Below are 21,447 nucleotides of genomic sequence, written 5' to 3' on the forward strand. Positions count from 1 at the left end.
TCCTCTCACTCCTATCTACCAAACTCTGCAATCCACATCTCTTCAATTTCTCTCCATAGCCAGCATTGCAAACTCCTGATATTGTCTTAGTCACTCGTCTCTAGGCCCTCTCCAATGTCTCCACATCACATTGAAAACCAGGTGACCAGATCTGAGCACAATAGTCCAAGTGTGGTCTGACCAGTGCCTTAAGTGGCACAACCACTTCCTTATCCTTGCATGTTAGAGTACTTCTTATCATAGCAGCACTACGATGTGCAATCTTTGCAACCCTAGCAATATGCCCTCTAAACTTCAGTCTATCGTCAACCATTACTCCTAAATCTCTAATCTTATCCACTTCATGCAGTACAGCACCACTGACATAGTACACAGCCTTATATTTCTGCACTCCAAAATGCAATACCTTGTACTTATTAATATTAAAACTACAACCCTACTCTTTTGTCCAAGTAAAAAGTCTATTCAAATCTTCCTGAAGGGATTCATCATCAGCAAATAACTGAAGATCCCCAGTCAATCCACATAATATATTGTTTACAAACAAGTTAAATAGCAGGGCCCAAAGAACAGAACCCTGGGACACACCACTGGTTACCTTTCTTTTTTGACACACTGCTCCATCATACACAACATGCTAGTATTGTTGTTCAGAGAGCCAATCTCTGATCCATCTAATCTATTCCCATCCTCTGCAGCTTGTACACCAACTTATCATGTGGTAATCTATCAAAAGCTTTTGCAAAGTCTAAGAATATCACTGTATATGATTTTCCCTTATCTAACACACTTATCACCTTATCATAAAATGCAAGTAAATTACTGAAACAGGACCTAACCTTTACAAATCCATGCTGACCTTCATAAAGCATGCCATGTCCATCAACCCAATTCTGTATTCTATTCCTTACCTATAGTCGCTTCAATCTCCAACACTTTGCCCACAGCTGCAGTTATACAGACTGGCCTATAGTTGGAGACTTCTGTCTTAGAACCATGCTTGTGGAGGGGTACTATTTTGCCCTCTTTCCACTCCTTAGGAACCATATCCACTGCAAGACTTTCATTAAATAATCAGGTCAAGGGAATAACCAACTGTGGCACACATTTCTTAAGTATACATGGTGATATGTCATCCATTCCCACAGCCTTATTCACATCTAACCCAACCAACATCTGATACACCTCTGTTTCTTTTACTTCCAATTCTCCTAATACTTGTGCCTCTTCTATATATTGTACCAGATAATTTATACCAGTATGATATATGCTGATAAAGTGCTCATTCAATAATTCCACTATATCCTTTGCAGCTGTCATGACTATCCACCAATGTTAGTCTATCCGCGCAGTTAGCCTAGTGGCTGTGTGCTTCGCAACCATATGACTGGGGAAGGAGTGTTCCAGGTTCAATTCCTGTCGAAGACATGAGGAATATGAGGATCTTCCTCAGCCATAACCAAGTTAGCTGGTCTTGGGTGCATGCAGTAGGGTTTGTTCCACTAGTTTATCTGGCGTTTTTCATCCTGCAAGCAGGCAAACCAGCCCCATGAACACATATGGATCTACAGCCATAAATACTTAACCCCCTCCATGAGGGGACTCAACTCGTCCCAATAGGGATGGGAGAGAAAAAGGGAGGAAACTTCATATGAATAAATAAATAAATAAATGTTAGTCTGCCATAATTATTCTTCCTCTTTCTTGCCATGTAGCGGGAAAATTCCCTTGAGTTAACTTTTGCCTGACCAGCCAATCTAATCTGATACTGCACCTTTTCTTTCTTTACCATGCCCATCACCTTTCTAGCATGTGTCTTATACTCTTCATGGAACTGATCACCACCAACTGTCTTCCTCCATAACATTTTCTTTTCCAGCACAGCATGCTTGATTTCGCTGTTCATCCGCTCCCACTTTATTTACTCACTTAACCCTCAGTATGCAGTCATACATTGCTTTTGTCAGATACTACCTTGTGAGTTTCCATGCATTACAATCCATGGAAACCAATGAATTGAAGCAAATGGGAATGGAAATGAGGGACACTGAATGGAAAGGTCACAAAGTTTAGGATATGGAGGAGTAAAATACAGGGGGGAGAGAGAGAGAGAGAGAGAGAGAGAACAATATAACAATATAACCAGCAGATAAGGAATAGTTAACAGCAAACCAAATAGCAAAAAAGAACACCAATATTTCATACAATAAATTTCACATTCATTTACTAACATCTGTTTCAATACAAACATTAATAATGTGCACTACCACTTACAGGTCAAAATCTGATCTGCAATTCCTAACCGAACTCCAACTTACATCCACTATGACTACAGTTCATATCAGCTATCCCAACTACATCATGCATGATGCCTTTCTTAAGAAGAGCAGAATGTGCTTTTGTCAAATCAGACATTCCTTGCCAAAGATGATTAAATCTTGAATTCTCACTATACTATTTACTCTGGCCCAAGATTAGATTTCCTAGATTTCAAAAATGGCAAAGGCAGCAAATGAAAGCAATAGAGTGAGACTTTCATTTGCTGCCTTTATCATTCTCATAACTCAGATACCATGGTCTTTTGATTATTTATCTCTGAAAGATGATTTGACACGGTCTAATTAATTATCCAAACTGTGAGGTTATCTTGTAATAAGACTTTAATGCTCCTAAGTCAAACTGGATTCCATTCTCTAACTTCACAGATTAAGATAGAAGGGAAGGCAAACCATTTGCTATCATTCATTATTCATTATCTAATGCTAACTATTAACCTGCCAACTAGAATATCATCCTGGCTGACAGGTTATTAGCCTAGTGGCTATGCGCTTCGCAACCATATGCCTGGGGAACGAGTGTCCTAGGTTCGATTCCAGTCGGTGAAGGGAGGAGCTGAAGGATCTTCCTCAGCCATAGCCAAGTTAGCCAGTCTTGGGCGTGGACAGCAGGGTTTTTCCCCCAGTTTATTCTGGGGTTTTTCATCCCGCAAAGCAGGCAAACTGGTCTTGAGAACTCAACACTACAGGCCATAGGATACACCGGGGCATAAGGCTGACCATCTTATCCTGTAAACGGAGTGAGGTCCGATGATCAATGGACCCTCGACACCGCAAGGTAAAAGAGGGTATAAGGAAGATGATGATGATGAGATGATCTTTTCTTAACAAGCTCTCCCTCCAAATATATTGCCAATTCTTTCTCTCCACTGGGCCACCCTGTCCATTACTATACCCATGTTTCATTTTCTAGATTGATCTCCTGCCAAACAATCGCATCCCCATACCTATGGTATTGCAATGGTGCCATTTGGAATGACCTGTGAGATTTTTACACCTCCTTTGCATGGTCTAAGTATACTGTCTGCTCTCCTGATCCAAATACCTGATCTGACCAAATAACTGGAATAATACTTGATGGAATGAGAACCTTCATTCCTCACTATAGCAAACTCTTGACAACTGCCCAAGCACTAGTTTTCTAAAAAGTATTCGAACTTTTTAAAACAAGATAGAAATTCATCATATGTTCAATGGTTCAGCTTCTTATTCACCCTGCACTACAGCCCAAAGGAAGTGTAAAAGAAAAAAAATCAACAGACCTAGACAAAAGGCAGACTTAAAGCCAAATGTAGTAAGCTTTCCTGCTCAAATGGTGGTCAAGCATTCTGATTACTCACTTAGAATTAATGGATGTGATGTTTGCACTTCCTTGCTTCCTCTCTCTCTCTCTCTCTCGCATCTTAATGGCGACATCGCCCAAAGATAAGGAAGACCTTCCATCAGTCTTTTCCTCCAACCCCTGTATAGACAACCAAGGCAAATATCTCCTACTATATCACAAACTGCTCACTGTATGCATCCTCTGATCTTTCACTAAAAGGACACCAGGAAAACCTTCAGTAGTCTTTATACTAATAAGTCTTCCTGTCTAGATAATATCTTTCCAAATGTGCTAAAAACTAGTGCTCTAGAATTAGCATTCATCCTGTATCAACTATATAAGCTATCACACTCATCTGGCAGCTATTGAACAGCATGGAGGCAAGTCTTTATCAAGTCCTAAAAAAAGGGAGATAAAAGTCAGCCATCAAACTAATGTGCCATTTTCCTCACCTCAACCTCAATATACTCAAAAGGGATAGGGACAATCATCAACAACCAGAGACCCCTCCATCATTTAATTAGTGATCACCAATATAGATTATGTTACCCTTGTTCTAAACCTGAGTTCCTCACTAACTTTATCCAACTTTGAACACAGACCATTAAAATTTTTGAGAAATTCATATGGTTGCTCTTGACATTTCCAAGGCATTTGATTCTGTGTAGCATTGAAGTCTTCTTACAAGAAGACTTCAATGCTACATCTTATGGACTTCCCACTTATGGAATTCCCACTTATGGAATTCCATAAGTGGAATTCCCACTTATGGAATTCCATCTTATGGACTTCCCACTTCTGTGACCAACTGCCCTGCTCCCTTTCAGGTCCTTCATTGTGTGTCATGGTGAATGCCATTCTTTCATTAAATGTCTTTATAGATGCTAGAGTACCCCAGGGTTCTATACGCTCATCCACACTCCACTTGATCTTCTCCTCAAATCTTATCCATAGTTTTTCTGATGACAATATTCTTCATTCGAAAAACTGTAAAGTTGGATGAAGATAATCTAGTGAATTTTAATGCTATTTATCAAAACACAGTCCTGTCTCATTACTCCAGAAGAAACATCCTATTTAATTCTCTCTTGCTTTTGATAATGTTCCAGTCTCATTCATGAACAGTTTTCTCTTCTTGGGTTGCATTTCACAGGTTTACAAAGTTAAAAAATTTAGATGATAGGCAGAAAAGAGGGCATGTGATAGAAATATATACATTACTCAAGACGTTTTACAGTATATATGCAGAAGAAAATTTTCAGTACTTGACAAAAAAGCAATGAATCACCCCTGGAAATTGTTTAAGGCTGTGGTTGACAAGGTCATGAGGACAAGATTTTTTGTTTAGAGAATGGTGAATGAGTAGAATAAATTGTGAACTTTGTCAGTGAATGAGTTCAAGGAGAAGTATGACAGATATTGTGTGAATAATATTGTGTGTACAACTCCCACGATAAGACTTCAGACTGCATGGCTATCATTAACAATAATAATGATAACAATAATATTCTTACTTCAGAGAAACTTTCATTCTGACTGGCTACCACCCAGATGATTATCTCGTGGTTCCTTTCATCAACAGGAAGAAGAGTTAAAATTTTGATCATCATGAGCTCTCTGTTGCCTCCAAGACATGTCTCTGCAGAACCTGAGAAGTTAATTTTTCTTGCTCATAGATAGCTTCTTTCCAATCTATGGTTCCATAATTATAATCATCCTTCTTCTCACCCCCCCCCTTACTTCTCGTTTGCTAAATCAATTGCTTATACATTTCCATGTCATCTTCACATCTGCATGCCTACAAGTAAAACAACATTCCACTGAATATCACATCCAGTCTATTTCCATCTCAGTACTATAAATGCTTGAAAACTATTTTCACCATCACCCCCCATACCAACATCTCTACCTTATGAGAATATGTGATGACACAATTTGTTTGCTGACTTCATCCCCCCCCCACTGCACACACTTCTCTTGCCCTTTCTGTCCTCAACAACAACAAAAAAAAAAAAAATCTTATTCTTTCTCCAGTCTTATTCCCATTAGTATATCATACCCATCCAATAATTTTTCACTTAGACCAGCCAATTTTTGAGCAAATCAACTCACTCAATACAACAAATTCTTTCTAATACTTCCTCCATTCACAAAGAAGCACATATCAACTCATAACTAGGTTTGTAACCAGTCCAATTCATGCTCCTGTCTCCTTCAGCTGTGTCTCCTTCACACCAGACCATTCCACTTAATAACAGCCAATTCTGTTTTCTCTAAATCTTCAACTTTTCCATTCATCCATGGCCACTCTCTCTTTATATTGATCTGTTTATGTCACACACACACACACACACACACACACACACACACACACACACACACACACACACACACACACACACACACACACACACACACTAATATGGCAGTTCACTTCCCTTATATCTTTTTAATTTTTATATGATATTACTAATATTCACTAAATATTTAGCCCTTTTTTTTGGCTTTATACTTTTTTACAAAGTAAAAATACATTAATAGATTTCAAACCAAAATTTTAAGTGAAATCATTTTTTTTTTATCTGACATACAAATTTTTTAAATTTTGTTGGCAACGCTCTATACACTTACTTGGTCTGAGCAGTAAGCCACGAGTTTACCATTGATATCAGCATCAGTCAATTCAGTCTTCTCAGACTTTAGTCGATTAATAGCTTCAGTTCTTGCAGCCATCATGCATACAAAAGTGCATTCACTGGCAGTTGTCTGGACAATAAATCAAAAGAAGGACTTTGTTTATTGCATTATTATTAATTTTATCATTATTATTACTTTATTAAATTCTTTGAAAATGGGTATTAGACACAAAAACAAATAGGAAACCCAATTAACAGTATAAGCTAGAGATTAATTCATTCTATGCACTGATTTATTTACATGCAGTTAATATAAAGAAAAAAAAACAGAGTTGTTCATTTCTAAAAAAGTCTGTCATCCTTAGTTAATCTCTTTAAAATCTATGGATATTATTGGCTTTTGATGTGTCATTGTTTGGAGATAGTGAGAGTGCATGGTATACAGTAGTTAGTCAAGTTCTGAGTGATATTTTAATTTTGCTGTAATCTCATTATTATTATTATCCCTAAAAACCCTCCATGGCTTCATATTCACAGTGGGAAGCCCTCTCTATCACACAGATGCTTATCAAATTGTGCTTTAATTGTTTACTGTTTTTGCATGCTCCACACTTTCAGATAATGCATTCCACTCTCCATCCAAAAATCTTCTCCTTACTTCTTTGCTTATTTCTTTCTTTCTCTTCTATGATAAAATCTCTTCTGCATTAATTTGATACAAACTATTCACCACCTTATGTCTCAATCATATCTTCCCCTCCTCCTCCTATACAACTAGGCTGATCAAGGGCTTGTACAGCAAAACTTTTACCTCTTCACTTCTGCATGTTAGTATCTCCTCATCACTATCATAAACAAATAATTCTATCAGTGTGGTCTTCAATTTCAGGTCTCTGTCTCCTCCAAGATATCTATACCAATTCTCTGCACCAGGTCTCTGTCTCCTCCAAGATATCTATACCAATTCTCTGCACCAGGTCTCTGTCTCCTGCAAGATATCTATACCAATTCTCTGCACCAACTACATTCCAATTGTACTTTCCAAATTTCAAAACTATATAATTTACAGCACTAAAAGGAGAGTCCACTCATGTGCCCACAGAATCAAACTATTTGAATCCTCCTTAAAGAGTCACAATGTCCATTTTACAGTCCTCTCCAATTTTCATACATTCAAATAACTGCAAATTTCCATTTAACCACCTCACCAGCCATTATGGATCAAATACGCATTAACATACGCTTCGTATCCATCATATATTTCAATGTTGTAATATCAATGGTATTACAATTTTAATATGCACTTCTTCACATCCATGATAAACTTGATGTCTATAGACGTCTTGGCTGGCAGCGTGGTTAAATCTCTTTCTGTATCAATGCATAAGTTGAATGATACTGTTCTTAAACTGACCTTTGTAATCAAAAATAATTTTCCTCTTCTTGGCCTCTCCATACACAGCTTGCCAATATCTAAGACAGCAATCTGTCTACCTCACTAATCTACCATCTGTCTACATCAATTCCACTTTATAATTAACTTGTTGTATTGCAATCTATCAAAGGAATTTTCAAAACTGAAATATTATACTATATATACTGTATCTCCCTCGTCCAATGTCCTGTCACCATGTTGTAATTTGAAGCCTCTATCTTGACACCCTTTTTGCAAAGAGGAACAATTTTATGCTCCTTCCATATTCTTGGGAATCTTTTCTGTAGCAAGACTTCTTGTTAAACAAGGCACATCATTAAGACAAGTCATATCCTTATTAAAATCAAGTATATTTACTTCCTCCTATATTTTCTCTTCTGTCACTACTAACCTCTTCACCTTTCTCTCTACACTGAAGTTTTTTGGAGTATCATGTTTTTGAAGTTAAAATACCTTGATTTACTCATGAAATACTGCAACTACATCCTCTATAATGGTAACTGGTCTAATTTTACATTACATAATATCATAATAATTCTTTTTTCCACACACACACACATATCAAAAGAATTCTATGGGATTTTTTTTCTTGGCCTGATTGGCTAAGAAACATTCCTGATTGGCTACCCATTCTGCACTTTTGCTTTCCTTACTGCACCATCTTTCTAGCTAGGTACTGTGTGAATATGTGCATGTTTAGTGGTCCATGTTTAGTAATCCTTCTGCTATATATTGACTCAGCAGAGATGCCTATGAAATAAGAATAAATAATAATAATAATCTGTGTTGTATTGTTAACATAAGTGGAACAATAATGAAACAGATCCTCTGTGCACCACAACTGAGTTTCCAATGTTCTGTCTCTTACCAGTCTACTATTCCATGCGTTCTAATTTAAATAGCAACTTGTCATGTGGAAATTTATCAAAGGGCTTAATAAAATGTAAATTACTGTATGTGCATCCTCCATGTCCAATGCATCTATCACCCTGTTGTAACAAATAAAATGTCGTTGCTCCTTAACTAATCCATGGTGATCCTTCAGAGAAAGAATTTTACTTATCAACCTAACCTGAGGTTGTAGCCCTCATCACTACTCAACACCTTAATCTCTCTTTCTCTCTCTCTCTCTCTCTCACACACACACACACACACACACACACACACACACACACACACACACACACACACACACCAGTCTGTAATTTATTATCTCGGTCTTAGAACCACTTTTGTGAATCAGTACAATTTTAACCTTTCTTCCTTTCAGTTTTTCCCCATTTTATTGCACTACTAGCAACCACCAAGGTATCAACTGGAGGGTGATTTCACATCTCATTTATAATTATATCCTCTGATGAGATGATCAAATCCAAGACTTTCAATCCTCGTGTGCCCTCGCTTATGTACTGTCTGAGGTAATTGTCCCTCAGAAACTCAAGGAACTCATTTTCTTTACTTCCAGTTACTATTTCATTATTCCAGTCTATCTTGTCATAATTAAAATTGCCCATAATGATCATCCTTTTTTTATATGCTTGGCTAATTCGATTATACATTTCATAGTCACTACCATCCACATTACCAAGTCTAGAACAACATCCAACTAAGTATTTCATTCTATTCATCTCTATCTCGTGCCATACTGCCACAAAACCACTGGCACTATTTCCCTCTTGTATCTCTACTTTGTATGGACGTAACTCTTTCTCTATCATCAATAGCACTCTCCTCTCTCCCTTTTTTACCCTTTCTATCCTCATGAAACACATCATACCCTTTCATCTCTATTTCCTGTCAGGATGTCATCCTCATCCAAGCATGTCTGACTTATTCCAACATTTGGGTGAATAGACTCAATTAATGCAAACATTTCATTTGCCATGTTTCTTACACTTCTAGCATTTGTATACAAACACAGCAGTTTATTCCTGGATCTATAGCTAGTTTTATGGATACCAATTATTTAAATGTGATTTCTCATGCTTAACTCAAGCAATTTCTTTTTCTCCTTATTCATCTTAGAAGCTTCTTCAAATCCGACTGTTTTTCCTTGATCCCAGGTCATCCCCGTCCCTTTTTTGTCTACATATGCATTCACATCATTTTGGAGCATCTACCTTTCTCAAGTTGTGTTCCTTTGTCCACCCTGAGCCTCCCCGTTTCCCTGTCTGTCTTCTCTATACTCATGCTGCTCATTTCTTCATTCACAACCAGCTCTTTGATCTCTCCTGTTCTTCCATATTGCTTACCACTTGCTCAGATTCATTCTGTACACCCACTTCTCTACCTTCCAGCAGCAGTCTCTCCAAGCGACTCACACCAAAACCACTCAAAAGTAGTCCATCGGTTCTATAGAATTCACTTTGTCCTTCAAACTTATTCTGCACATTAACAAACTGCACTTCTTTCTCCACACACATTCCAGCTAACATATCATATATCATTCATAATCCTTGCTCTCTGCCTCATCTCGCTGCTGTCATACCTGGAAAACATGCTTACTACCTTTATTATCACACTATTCTCTTTTATCTGTCTCAACAACCTCCTGATATCCAGTCTGACATCATTTGTACCTATTACAACTAATAACTGTTTTGCTCGCTTACTTCTCATATCTAATGTCTCAATCATTCTACTCATTCCACCTCCAATTAAACATACTTTGTGCATCCTCTAGTCCAGCACACCTTTAATAACTGAATCACCATACAACGCCACTCGCAGATCTTTCATTATCTCTTTTTATAACAATATTATTTGCTTTCATCATTTTTACTCTTCCATACATATCTTGAATTCTCTTAAATTCATTCTGCATCCATTTCATTTCTTTCCTCATCTTAACATACTTAACTTTAGAATCTTGCATCACATTTTTGCTGTCATTCATTCTTTCGAATTTTTGAACCATACATCACGCTTTCGCTGTCATTCATTCTTTCGAACTTTCAAACCTTGCATCACACATTTGTTCTCATTTATTCTCTCAATTTTGTTGCCAGCCATACAGCAGCCAACGTCACTTGCCACCTTGTCAACTGCACTTTGTTTTTTAACTTCCACCACATTTGCATCACTTTCCCCTTTCTTATCATCGATCATTAAGTTTCTCAGATCGCTCATTCTCTTTTTCGAAACTATTTTAATATTTTTTCACTGCTCTTTTACACCGTCCTTTTCTATCAGATGAGCCTCCTTGTGGCATTCTCACTACTAACAATTTCAGTTATCAACATATTAGCATTTATCAAGTCCTCATTCAGCTCACACTTCACACACACCCTTCTCCTTCCATCTGCCTTAAATATTCACAATTTATCTATGTAATCATAGATAAATTGTGGATATTTAAGGCAGATGAGTAGATATAGCACACTTCACATTTTACGAAATGACTGAAATCAAAATTAAATTCCTGCATGGACAAAGCCTCTGCAATCTTTCCTTCACCAGTTACTATACTGAGCTCTAATTTCACCAAATTCGTAAATAAACTTAAACAAAAAATCCCACACACTAATAATACTGCAATATATCCACAGTCAGGAGGATAAGCCAAGTGGGGTTTAAGTTGATGAGTAGGGATCTAAAGCAAGAGATGCAAAAAAAGAAAACACTTTTCATCATGTAGCGAGCAAGAGAAAGAATGACTATGAAAGGATGATGGTAGGAACATGACAGTAGCAAAAGAAATAGCTGGATTGCTAGGTAATCATTTTGCAAAGCTGTATCATCCAGGTGGAGATTTTACAATTGATGATGTGACAGAGTCTAATTTCAAAATTGAGGTAGCTGAACAAGAGTTTCTCAACATATTGAAAAATATCAATGTGAATACAGCAGTAGGATTGGATGGCATGTTCACCCACATGTTACATGAATGTTCAAGAGAATTGACAGTGCCTCTGAAGGAATTGTTCAATCTAAGGAGGTTGAACTGGACTTTGCAAAGGCAAATACTGTATGGAAAACTATAACAAAAGTTAGAACAAATAGAAATGGATATGAAGCTGGTAGCATGGATAGGGGATGGCTGATAGACACCAGAGAGTAGTATATGGCAAAGTGAAATCTGGGAGATGAGTGTGACAAGTGGAGTCCCCTATGGCTCCATACTAGCACTACTCTTTCATTTGTATATTAATCATATAGGGTAAGATTTAAAAAGGATATTTGGTTGTTTGCTGATGATGCAAAACCGAAGAGGACAATAGTTGATAAAGGTGATGTAGTTATCTTGCAGGATCATTAAATTGGCACTTGAGCAAAGGATAATGGTTATCAATTTAATGTTGCAAAGTGTAAGGTTAAGGTTATGCACTTTGTGTTGAATAGTTTACATACTGTGTATCACACTGATGTTCATGGATTCAGAAAATTGATAGGCTAGAGAATTGGGGATAATGGTGGACAGAGTTTGATGTTGACAAACACACTAACAACTAAAGACAGGAAGGTTATTATTCCTCTTTATAAGGCTTTGATTCAGCCACATCTTGACTTCTGTGTGCAGATTTGGTCACCTGAATTTCTTTGGGACCAAGACATGGTGGAGGGGATTCATAGATTAGTGACCAAGCTGGTGACAGGGCTATAGAATGCTCACTAGGAGGCAGGTTGAAGGTCGGTGGGTTGAAAAATTTAGTTTAGTTAATAGGAAAAAAAGAGGGGACATGATAGAAACTTAGAAGTCATTAAAGAGGTTTATAAGATTGACACAAAGGAAGTTTTTTCAATACATGATGAATAGGACAAGAACTAGAGATTCCTGGAAGCTGTGTATGATTATAGTTAGTAAGGGTGTGTAAACTAGATTTTTTACTTGTAGAGTGGTGAGTGATTGAAATTAATTGCAATAATTAAATGATTAATGAATTATTAATTAAAAATTACTGAATGAGATTAATTAAGGATTATAAAAAGAAGTTAGCAAACAGATTAAAGACATAGAAAATCCAGAGAATTTTATTGTTATATATATATATATAACCTTAGTGAATGTAGATGGCAGGAAAGTGTCAGATGCAGATGAAATAGCTGAGTTGTTTGTTTAGTAATATATACATTCCAGGCATACACATGAGCTCTTTGGATGCTAAGAGAGAGGGAGATGAATTAAAGATACTAAGAAATTATATACTTGGTTTAATCCTTTATACAACTGTAAGCAAACGATGTTTGAAAGTGAAGTATTTTCAGGACTGGAGCAACTAGTATATACCGATACAGAAGATGATGACTTCACATCACTTGTTCCTTAGTATCCATAATGCAAAGCACATATCCTTATGGATATGTATAATGCTATGCATTATGGGAAGGATCACTACCCAAACTGGTTTTGACCTTTATTGAGGTCTCGTCAGTGGGAACCAGACCCAGAGGTGATACTAGGGTTGAAGTAATGCCAAAGTCATAATTTCTTATACAAGTAGCTAAAAACTGTCACAACTTATTATTAAAATATTCTGGATTAGAGATATTTGTTGGAATTTTTGTTTTTGTTTTGTTTTTGTTAGAGATATTTATTTTTCCACTTGGTTATACTATTGGTTTAATCCTTTATCCAAGTATAAGCAAACAAAGTTTGTGCCTGAAATATTTTCAGGACTTGGGCAACTTGTATATAGAAGCTGATGTATATAGCAGTATATGATTTCTTGGTATCTTTAATTTATAGTAAAACAAAGTGGTAAAACTTCTACAACAACTATCTCTAATCTAGAGTATTTTTATAATAAGGTGTGACACCATTTGGCTAGTTGTATAAGAAATGATGACTTTGTCATTACTTCAACCCAAATATATCACTTTTGGGTCTGGCTCCCATTGATGAGATCTCAATAAAGCTTGAAACCAGTCTGGGTAGTGATCCTTCCCATAATGCATAACATTATGCATACCTATAAGGATAAGGATATGTGTTTTACATTATGGGATACTAAAGCAAGTGATGTGAAATCATCAGCTTCTATATACAAGTTGCTCCAGTCCTGAAAATACTTCAGGTGCAAACTTTGTTTGCACCTGAAGTATTTTCAGGTGCAAACAATGATAAAGGATTAAACCAAGTATATAATTTCTTGGTATCTTTACTTTATAGTATAACCAAGTGGAAAATCTTCTAACAGAGGGAGATGAAGGAACGAAGGTAGATGAGTTAGCAGTATTAAAGGTATTGCAAGAGCTTGACTCATATACAGCAGTAACAGTATTGAATATTGACACAGGTGATGAAGGAATGCGCAAAAGAGTTAAATTCCTTTTGCCTGGTTGTTTAACGTGAGTCTCAGAACATACATGATTCCTAACGAATGGAAGGAATGCAATATAATTTGATTATACTAGGAATGATGCAGCAAATTATAGGCTAATTAGTATTTCTTGTATAAAGTTAACAGGATATTGGAAAGGCTGGTTAGATATCACATCCAAATTGAATAGACAGCACTAGGCTCCTCTGTAGAGTGCAGCATGGTTTTGTTAAAGGTAGCTCTTTTAGCAGTTGATTATGTTCTATAGTAGAATGATAGCAGAGTTGGATAATCGAAATGGATACACTATTATACTTCTGGATTTTGGCAAGGTATTTGAGAGAATTCCACATTGGCAACTGTTATACAAACTCAAAGGATTGGCATGGAAAATAATCTTGTGATATGGACTAGAGAGTAGCTGCTGACAAGTATCAAGAAAGTATATATATATATATATATATATATATGATGATGGAAGAAGAGGAAAGTGATTATTTAACTTGTATATTAGTGATATTTGGGAAGAACCTTGAATGTCGTATCCAAGTTATTTGCTGACGATGCTGAATTAGGGAGAGCAACAAGGGACACAGCTGATAAAGAATCCCTGCATTTTGACCTGAACTGACTGGTTATATGAGCAAATGATGATAAATATCAGTTTATTGTTACCATGTGTAAGGTTATGAAGTTTGAATAGAAGACATTGCTTCCAAAGCATTATAGGGGATCTTGCTGCAAGCATTCAATGAAGCTAGAAATTTGAGAGCTGTAGTGAACAAGGAATTAAAGTTCAGGCAACACATTGTAAATGTGGTTAAGGCATCACATTTGTTAAAGAGAACACTAAATTGTAAGAAGAAGTTATTCTTCTACTTCACAATGCTAGATGAGACTACATCAGGACTATTATGTACACATATAGTGATGCGGTTTCCAAGGAGAAGAAGAAAATGTGATGTTCAAATTTTGAAGAACAGATATAAATATAAGTAATTATTATTATTATTATTATTATTATCCAAGACGCCATGGAGTCAAAGACACATCTAGGAGGTCCTTTTTTCATACATACAGCTCATCATACCATGCTTTAAACACACTCAAATTCTCTGCAGACCCCACACTCTCAGGCAAGTCATTCCAATCATTCACAAGTCTGCATGAAAAAACCTTCTTCTCACTCCCCCTACTCACACCCTCTTTATATAGTTTCCAGGGATGACTTCTGGTTCTCCCCTGATCTCCCACTATTTTCTGTAGAACTTCTTCAGCATCTTATAATAACCCCTTAATAACTTGTAGGTCTCTATCATATTTCCACTCTTCCTCCTGTCCACCAGACTCTGCAAGTTGCATCTCCACAATCTCTCCTTATACTCGACATTCCAGAGGTTATGAACTACCTTAGTCAGTCACCTCTGAACCCTTTCTAACATCTCTTCATACTTCTGAAAACCAGGTGACCAAATCTGGGCACAATAGTCCATGTGTGGCCTTATCAAAGTCTTATTCAATGGAACAAGAATCTCCCTACTTCTACAAGTCAGTGTCCTCCGCATCATTCCCAGAAACCTTTGTGTTGTCTTCACAATTTTGGCTATGTGTCCCCTAAATTTCAGATCCTTATCCACTATCACCCTCAGAACTTTTATTTCCTCCACCTCCGACAATATATCCTCACCAAGCATAAATTCTGCATCCCGTTTTTGTTTTCCAAATTTTAAAAGCTTACATTTTGCAAAATTGAACTCACCTCCCGATTCCCGTACCCAATCACTCAGTTCATTCAAGTCTTCTTATAAGGCTACAACATCTTCTCTACTCTTCATGGTTCATCCCAACTTTGCATCATCTGCAAACAACTGAATATCTCCATCCAAATATTCACGAATATCATTAATATACAAGTTAAACAGCAATAGCCCTAAAACAGACCCCTGAGGCACACCACTAGTAACTTTCGTTTACATGGATATCGCTCCCCATACACTGCTTGTTGATAGCTATCAGATAGCGTCTGCAATCCAATGCAGCAATCTAATATCCAACCCTATCTGTTCTAGTTTGACTATCAACTTATAATGCAGTAATCTCTCAAAAGCCTATGTGAAATCTAAGTACAGGTAACCCTCGTATAACACAGATGTTAGGCTCCACAAAAATGGCGCATTATATAAATCGTGTTTTATACGAGACTCAGATCACATAGAAAAAGTAGGGTTAGGTTCCGAAATGTTTTTTTATTTTTATTTTTATTCATTTTTTTTAAGATTATATAAACAATGACATATCCAACAAAAATACATTTTTATTTAATTCAGGTAATTCATGTCAGCTAAGAAAACATATAAACTATGAAACAAATACATAGTATAAAATTATAAAAATTATAAATTGTATGTAAACTTCATTGCACATAATGCATAAATGTTTTAGACAAAATAAAATAAAGTGTATATTTTAATCATCATCACTCTCTTCAAAACTAATATTTCGTAGATGTTCTTTATTTACGAGGGGCCGGACGCTGTTGTCACTTGAAATCTCTTGGACATCATTAGTATAATTCTCATTACATACTTCGGCTAGTTTAGTTACCAAGAAGTCAGTAAAAAGACCTTGCTTACCACTATGCTGCCATAATACTGAGCTAAACAAACATCCAATTGTCTCGTAAATTTTCCGGAATGCTCCATTGAGGGATCATTATCCATAAAATAACTTCCTAACTTTCTTGCCAAGTCCAATTCTTCTGCTCATTTCTTTAAACTGAATTCTTTAATGGATTCATCACAATCAGAATCTTCAACATAACTTTCCCTGCCATTTGGTTTGACATCATCTATTAATTGTACCAGTTCCTTCTCATTTAAATCTATTTCCCCATCAATTAATTCACTATTGAAGAGATTGGAGCACTTATGAAGTTCGCAAACATTGAATTTCATGTGCTGATCGAAACTGAATATATCTTCAGTCTTGATCAATTCTTACGTTGCCAGTTTACAGTGGGTGGGTTTATCCCTATTAACAAACGCATATATTGCAAAAGCCCTCTAAGTGGCCATTACTATAAAATTTTTTTTTTACATAAAAAAAAGCATTACATATTGCATGTAACTCACCAAAAAATAAAGTGCTCAGCTTCAGATTAAGACACTTATGATTTTTAATGGGCTTTCCTGGCAGAAAACAACGACAATTTTCAACAATAAATATTTTATATGGTAAACAATTGACGTACATCGTGCTAAAGGGTATTTCCTCTAATATGAATTCGCTACTTATAATTACATGCGCGATACGGGCAGACGCAAATTTAACATAGATAAAATTGGATTTTTAAGTCACACTTTGAAAAATATATGAAAAGATAAAGGGTTACTACAGTTTGTAGACCCTCTTATATCAAAACTGCGTTATACGAGGGTTACCTGTATATTACTGTGTATCCTTCTCCTCAGTCCATGGAAGCAGTCACCTTATTGTAATAAGCAAGTAGATTACTAAAACATGACCTCCCTTTAGCAAATCCATGCTGTCCATCAAAGATAATACCATTGTTATCAACCCAATTCTGGATCCTAGTTCTCACAAGCTTCTCCAACAACTTAACAACACCTGACACACAGATAGTTTGATACTTGAGTTCGATCACCTCCATTATGAAGTGGCACAATCTTGCCCTCCTTCCACTCCTTAGGAACTTGACCAAGTGCAAGACTCGTATTAAAAAAATATGTCAAGGCAGGTGTCAACTCCCTGGCACATTCCTTCAGAATACATGGTGATATATTATCCAGTCCCACAGCCTTATTTACATCTGGTTTGCTGAACTCCCCATACACTTCTTGCTCACTTACAGTCAGTCTCTCTTCCCCATCATCAACTGCTCTCAATATCGCCATGAAGTCACATTCACCAGATTGAAAGACCTTTATGAACTGCTCATTAAGTATCTCCACCACACCTTCTGCAACCGCTGTCTTTATACCATTTTCTCCAATCAATGTCATCCTTCCATAATCATTCTTTCTTTTGCTGGCTACATATCGAAAGAACTCCCTAGGATTCTTTTTTGGCTTCATTAGCTAACTGCTGTTCATACCTCTCTTTAGCTACCCTCACCAACCAAGTCACCAGCCTTGCCTGGTCTTTGTAGTCCTCATGGAACTGGTTATTTCCACTTCTCTTATGCTGCCTCCATAATGCCCTTTTTCTCTGTATCGCATGCTTAATCTCTTTATTCATCCATTTCAAACCTACCTCATTTAACCTTCTCACCCCTTGGTATAAATTTAGACATTGCATCTACTAGATAGTTTTTGAAAATCCGCAAAGCTGCATTGATCTCCTTTCCAGCTAACTCCTCATTCCATGCTATACCTGTAAGCTGTCTCCTGAGCTATTCATAATCACCCCCCCCCCTTGTGGTTGCACATATACTCTTCCTTTTCTTACAGAGGTCCTCACAATGCTGGCAACCACCCAGGTAATCACCTCGTGGTCACTCTCACCAATTGGTAGGTGATTTGACAATTCATTTATAATTACATCCTCTGATGAGATGACCAAATGCAAGACTCTCAATCCTCGTGTGCCCTCTGTTACATACTTCTGAGGTAGTTATCCCTCAAAAACTCAAGAAACTCATTTTCTTTACTTCCAGTTGCTATCTCATCATTACAGTCTATATTGCCATAATTAAAATTGCCCATAATGTTCTCTCTTTTCTTATATGCTTGGCTAATTTGATTGTATACATTTCATAGTCACTACCATCCACGTTACCTGGTCTATAACAACATCCAACCAACTATTTCATTCCATTCACCTCCATCTCACACAATACTGCCACAAACCCACTGGCACTAATTTCCTCTTGTATCTCTACTTTGTATGGACATAACTCTTTTCTATCATCAATAGCATCACCCCCCCCTCCCTTTTAACCCCTTCTATCCTCGAAACACATCATAGCTTTCCGTCTCTATTTCTGTCAGGATATCATACTGATCTAATCATGTCTCACTTATTCCAACAATTTTTATTCAAGGAATGTTACAGAAACAAATGAGATTTTGCATCTTATGGCTGGTTAAACTCTGGGACACTCTTGGAAAATATAAGGGTGTGGTTAGTAAGCATGTAAAGCTCAAATTCTCATAGTGTGGAATGAATTGCCATTAGATGGTGTAAGTATGTGTGTTTAAGCCACAGCCTGCCAACTTCGATTGCAAGATCTCAATATTTAGTCATTTTTTCCAGCTCTTTGTTGTTAATGTTGTTATCACTGGGTTATCATTGATGTTGTTATCGATAATTGTGATGTCAGGTCTATTGTGTTCCAAATGCTAATCAGTTTGTATTCTAAAGTCCCAGAGAATATTTGCTGTTTCATTTTTCAGTACTGTCTTTATTTTATTCTGCCACTAGTTATCAGAAGTAGGAAAGCCATACTTTTTGCTACATGCTAATGTATTATTTTGTCCACTTGATCATGGCAGTATTTATAATCACTTTGAACTATCTTTCTGCAGGCACTGATCAGGTATTCTACAGTCTTATCTTTCTGATTGCATAATCTGCATTTTGTTATTATTGATGTTCAAAATTTTTGCTTTGATTGCATTAGTTTGTAATGCCTGTTCTTGAGCAGTTAAAATAAATCCTTCTGTTCCTTGGGTTTATTTTTCAAGTGTACATATAAGTTATTTCGATGTTCCTTTTTATAATTGGGTTTGTTTCCTATTGCTTTTAGAAGGCCCTCTTGTGATATAATAGCTCTGAACAAATGGCTTGAAGCATTTGTTCAGAGCTATTGTCAATGTAATTTTTTAAACTAATTTCTTCTTCTTTCACAGTCTATCTCTTTGCAGCAGATCCCATCCACCTATTCTTCTTGGTAGGTACAGCTGGTCAACATCATTTGTGGATGTAATGCATCATGCATTACATCCACATTAATTTTCTAGTTTTCAGTCGAATTTGTCCAGGTCTTCTTTTGTACAATTTATTGTGCCAGCTGTGTAACAGATCACTGGTATAGCCCAAGAGTCCATTGCTGTAATTGTGTTTAATCCATTGAGATTTCTAACTCTTTTGGTGTATTCTGCTGCTGCTGCCTGTTGTTTAACTTTCAAGTAGAATATCACTGGCTTCTAATATTCCTAGGTATATATAGTGTTCGTTAGCTGAAATTGCTTTTATATATTTCTCTTGATCAAAATTAAAATGGCTAGTGTCATTAATTTTTCCTCGTTTAATAGATAAATTGTGCATTTATCTAAACTAAATTCCATTTTGATTCCCTGACTGAAAATGCAAACTATGTTCAGTGAAGAGTCTATTTGCTGTGCTGATTTTCTAACTTCAAATCATCCATCTACAACAGATGGGAAATTTTAACATTATATTTAGGAATTTCATATCCTAGTTTTGATTTATTCAAAATCATAGACAAAAATATCAAAGAGTTAAAGAGCAATGGCCACAAGGAATTACCTTGGAAAATAACACATTTAATGCTAATATCTCTGAATCATTCAAGTTGTTTTCCATGATTTCATAGAAGCAGATTATTATCTAATCATCATCAAATTCCTGACATTTACCCTGAAGGGATTTACAGGATAAGACAGTGCTACATGAAAAATTTACATTATTACTAACTTCCTATCTACAATTTTCCTCCAAAATCAATCTGTTACCTGTCAAAACTCCAATATTATCAGATCTTATTTTTCTATCTTCTAAGACACTTTTTACCATATCAATCCACCTATATCTGGGTCTTCCTCTGGGTCTTTTTCCTGCCACCTGCAGAGAACACTTGTTTTGCTAATCTTTCCTCTCCCATTCTGTTTAAGTGATGATGGGGGAGCAATATCCCGGAAGAGGAAAGTCATAGTGGTATACATCAGGGGTCTCTTTTAGGGCTATTACTGTTTAACTTGTATGTTAATGATATTGGAAAAGATTTGGATGGGAATATTCAGTTGTTTGCAGATGATGCAAAGTTGAGATGAACTACGACGAGTAGAGAAGATGTTGTGGCCTTACAAGAAGATTTGAATGAATTGAGTGATAGGGTAAGGGAATGGGGATGTGAGTTCAATGTTGCAAAATGTAAGATTTTAAAATTTGGGAAACAAAGATGGCATGTAGAATTTATGCTTAGTGGGGATATATCGTCAAAGGTAGAGGAAATAAAAGATCTTGGGGTGATAGTGGACAAAGATCTGAAATTTAGGGAACACATTGCCAAAATTGTGAGGATAACATGACGACTTCTGCGAATAATGCGGAGGACACTGACTTGTAGAAGTAGGGAGATTCTTGTTCCATTGTATAAGTCTTTGATTAGGCCACACATGGACTACTATGCACAGATATGGTCATTTGATTTTCAAAAGGACGAAGAGATGTTGGAAAGGGTCCAGAGGTGTGG

The 21,447-nt window shown here is 36.5% G+C and overlaps 1 protein-coding gene across 1 annotated transcript in view; it reads right to left on the reverse strand.

The window, feature by feature from the left end:
• Hdc (histidine decarboxylase) overlaps positions 1–21,447 on the reverse strand; it is a gene marked incomplete at its 5' end in the record, with an annotated part of 294,140 nt that overhangs the window by 221,056 nt on the left and 51,637 nt on the right. Inside the window, one exon of the mRNA XM_090413242.1 lies at positions 6,292–6,426. Within this exon, the coding sequence (XP_090269368.1) occupies positions 6,292–6,426 (135 nt within the window). The remainder of the gene's footprint in view (positions 1–6,291; positions 6,427–21,447) is intronic.

Source organism: Typopeltis vanoorti, chromosome 23 (genome assembly GCF_054136105.1).
Source record: "Typopeltis vanoorti isolate ZY-2024b chromosome 23, IOZ_Tvanoo_1.0, whole genome shotgun sequence".
NCBI lineage: Eukaryota > Metazoa > Arthropoda > Arachnida > Uropygi > Thelyphonidae > Typopeltis > Typopeltis vanoorti.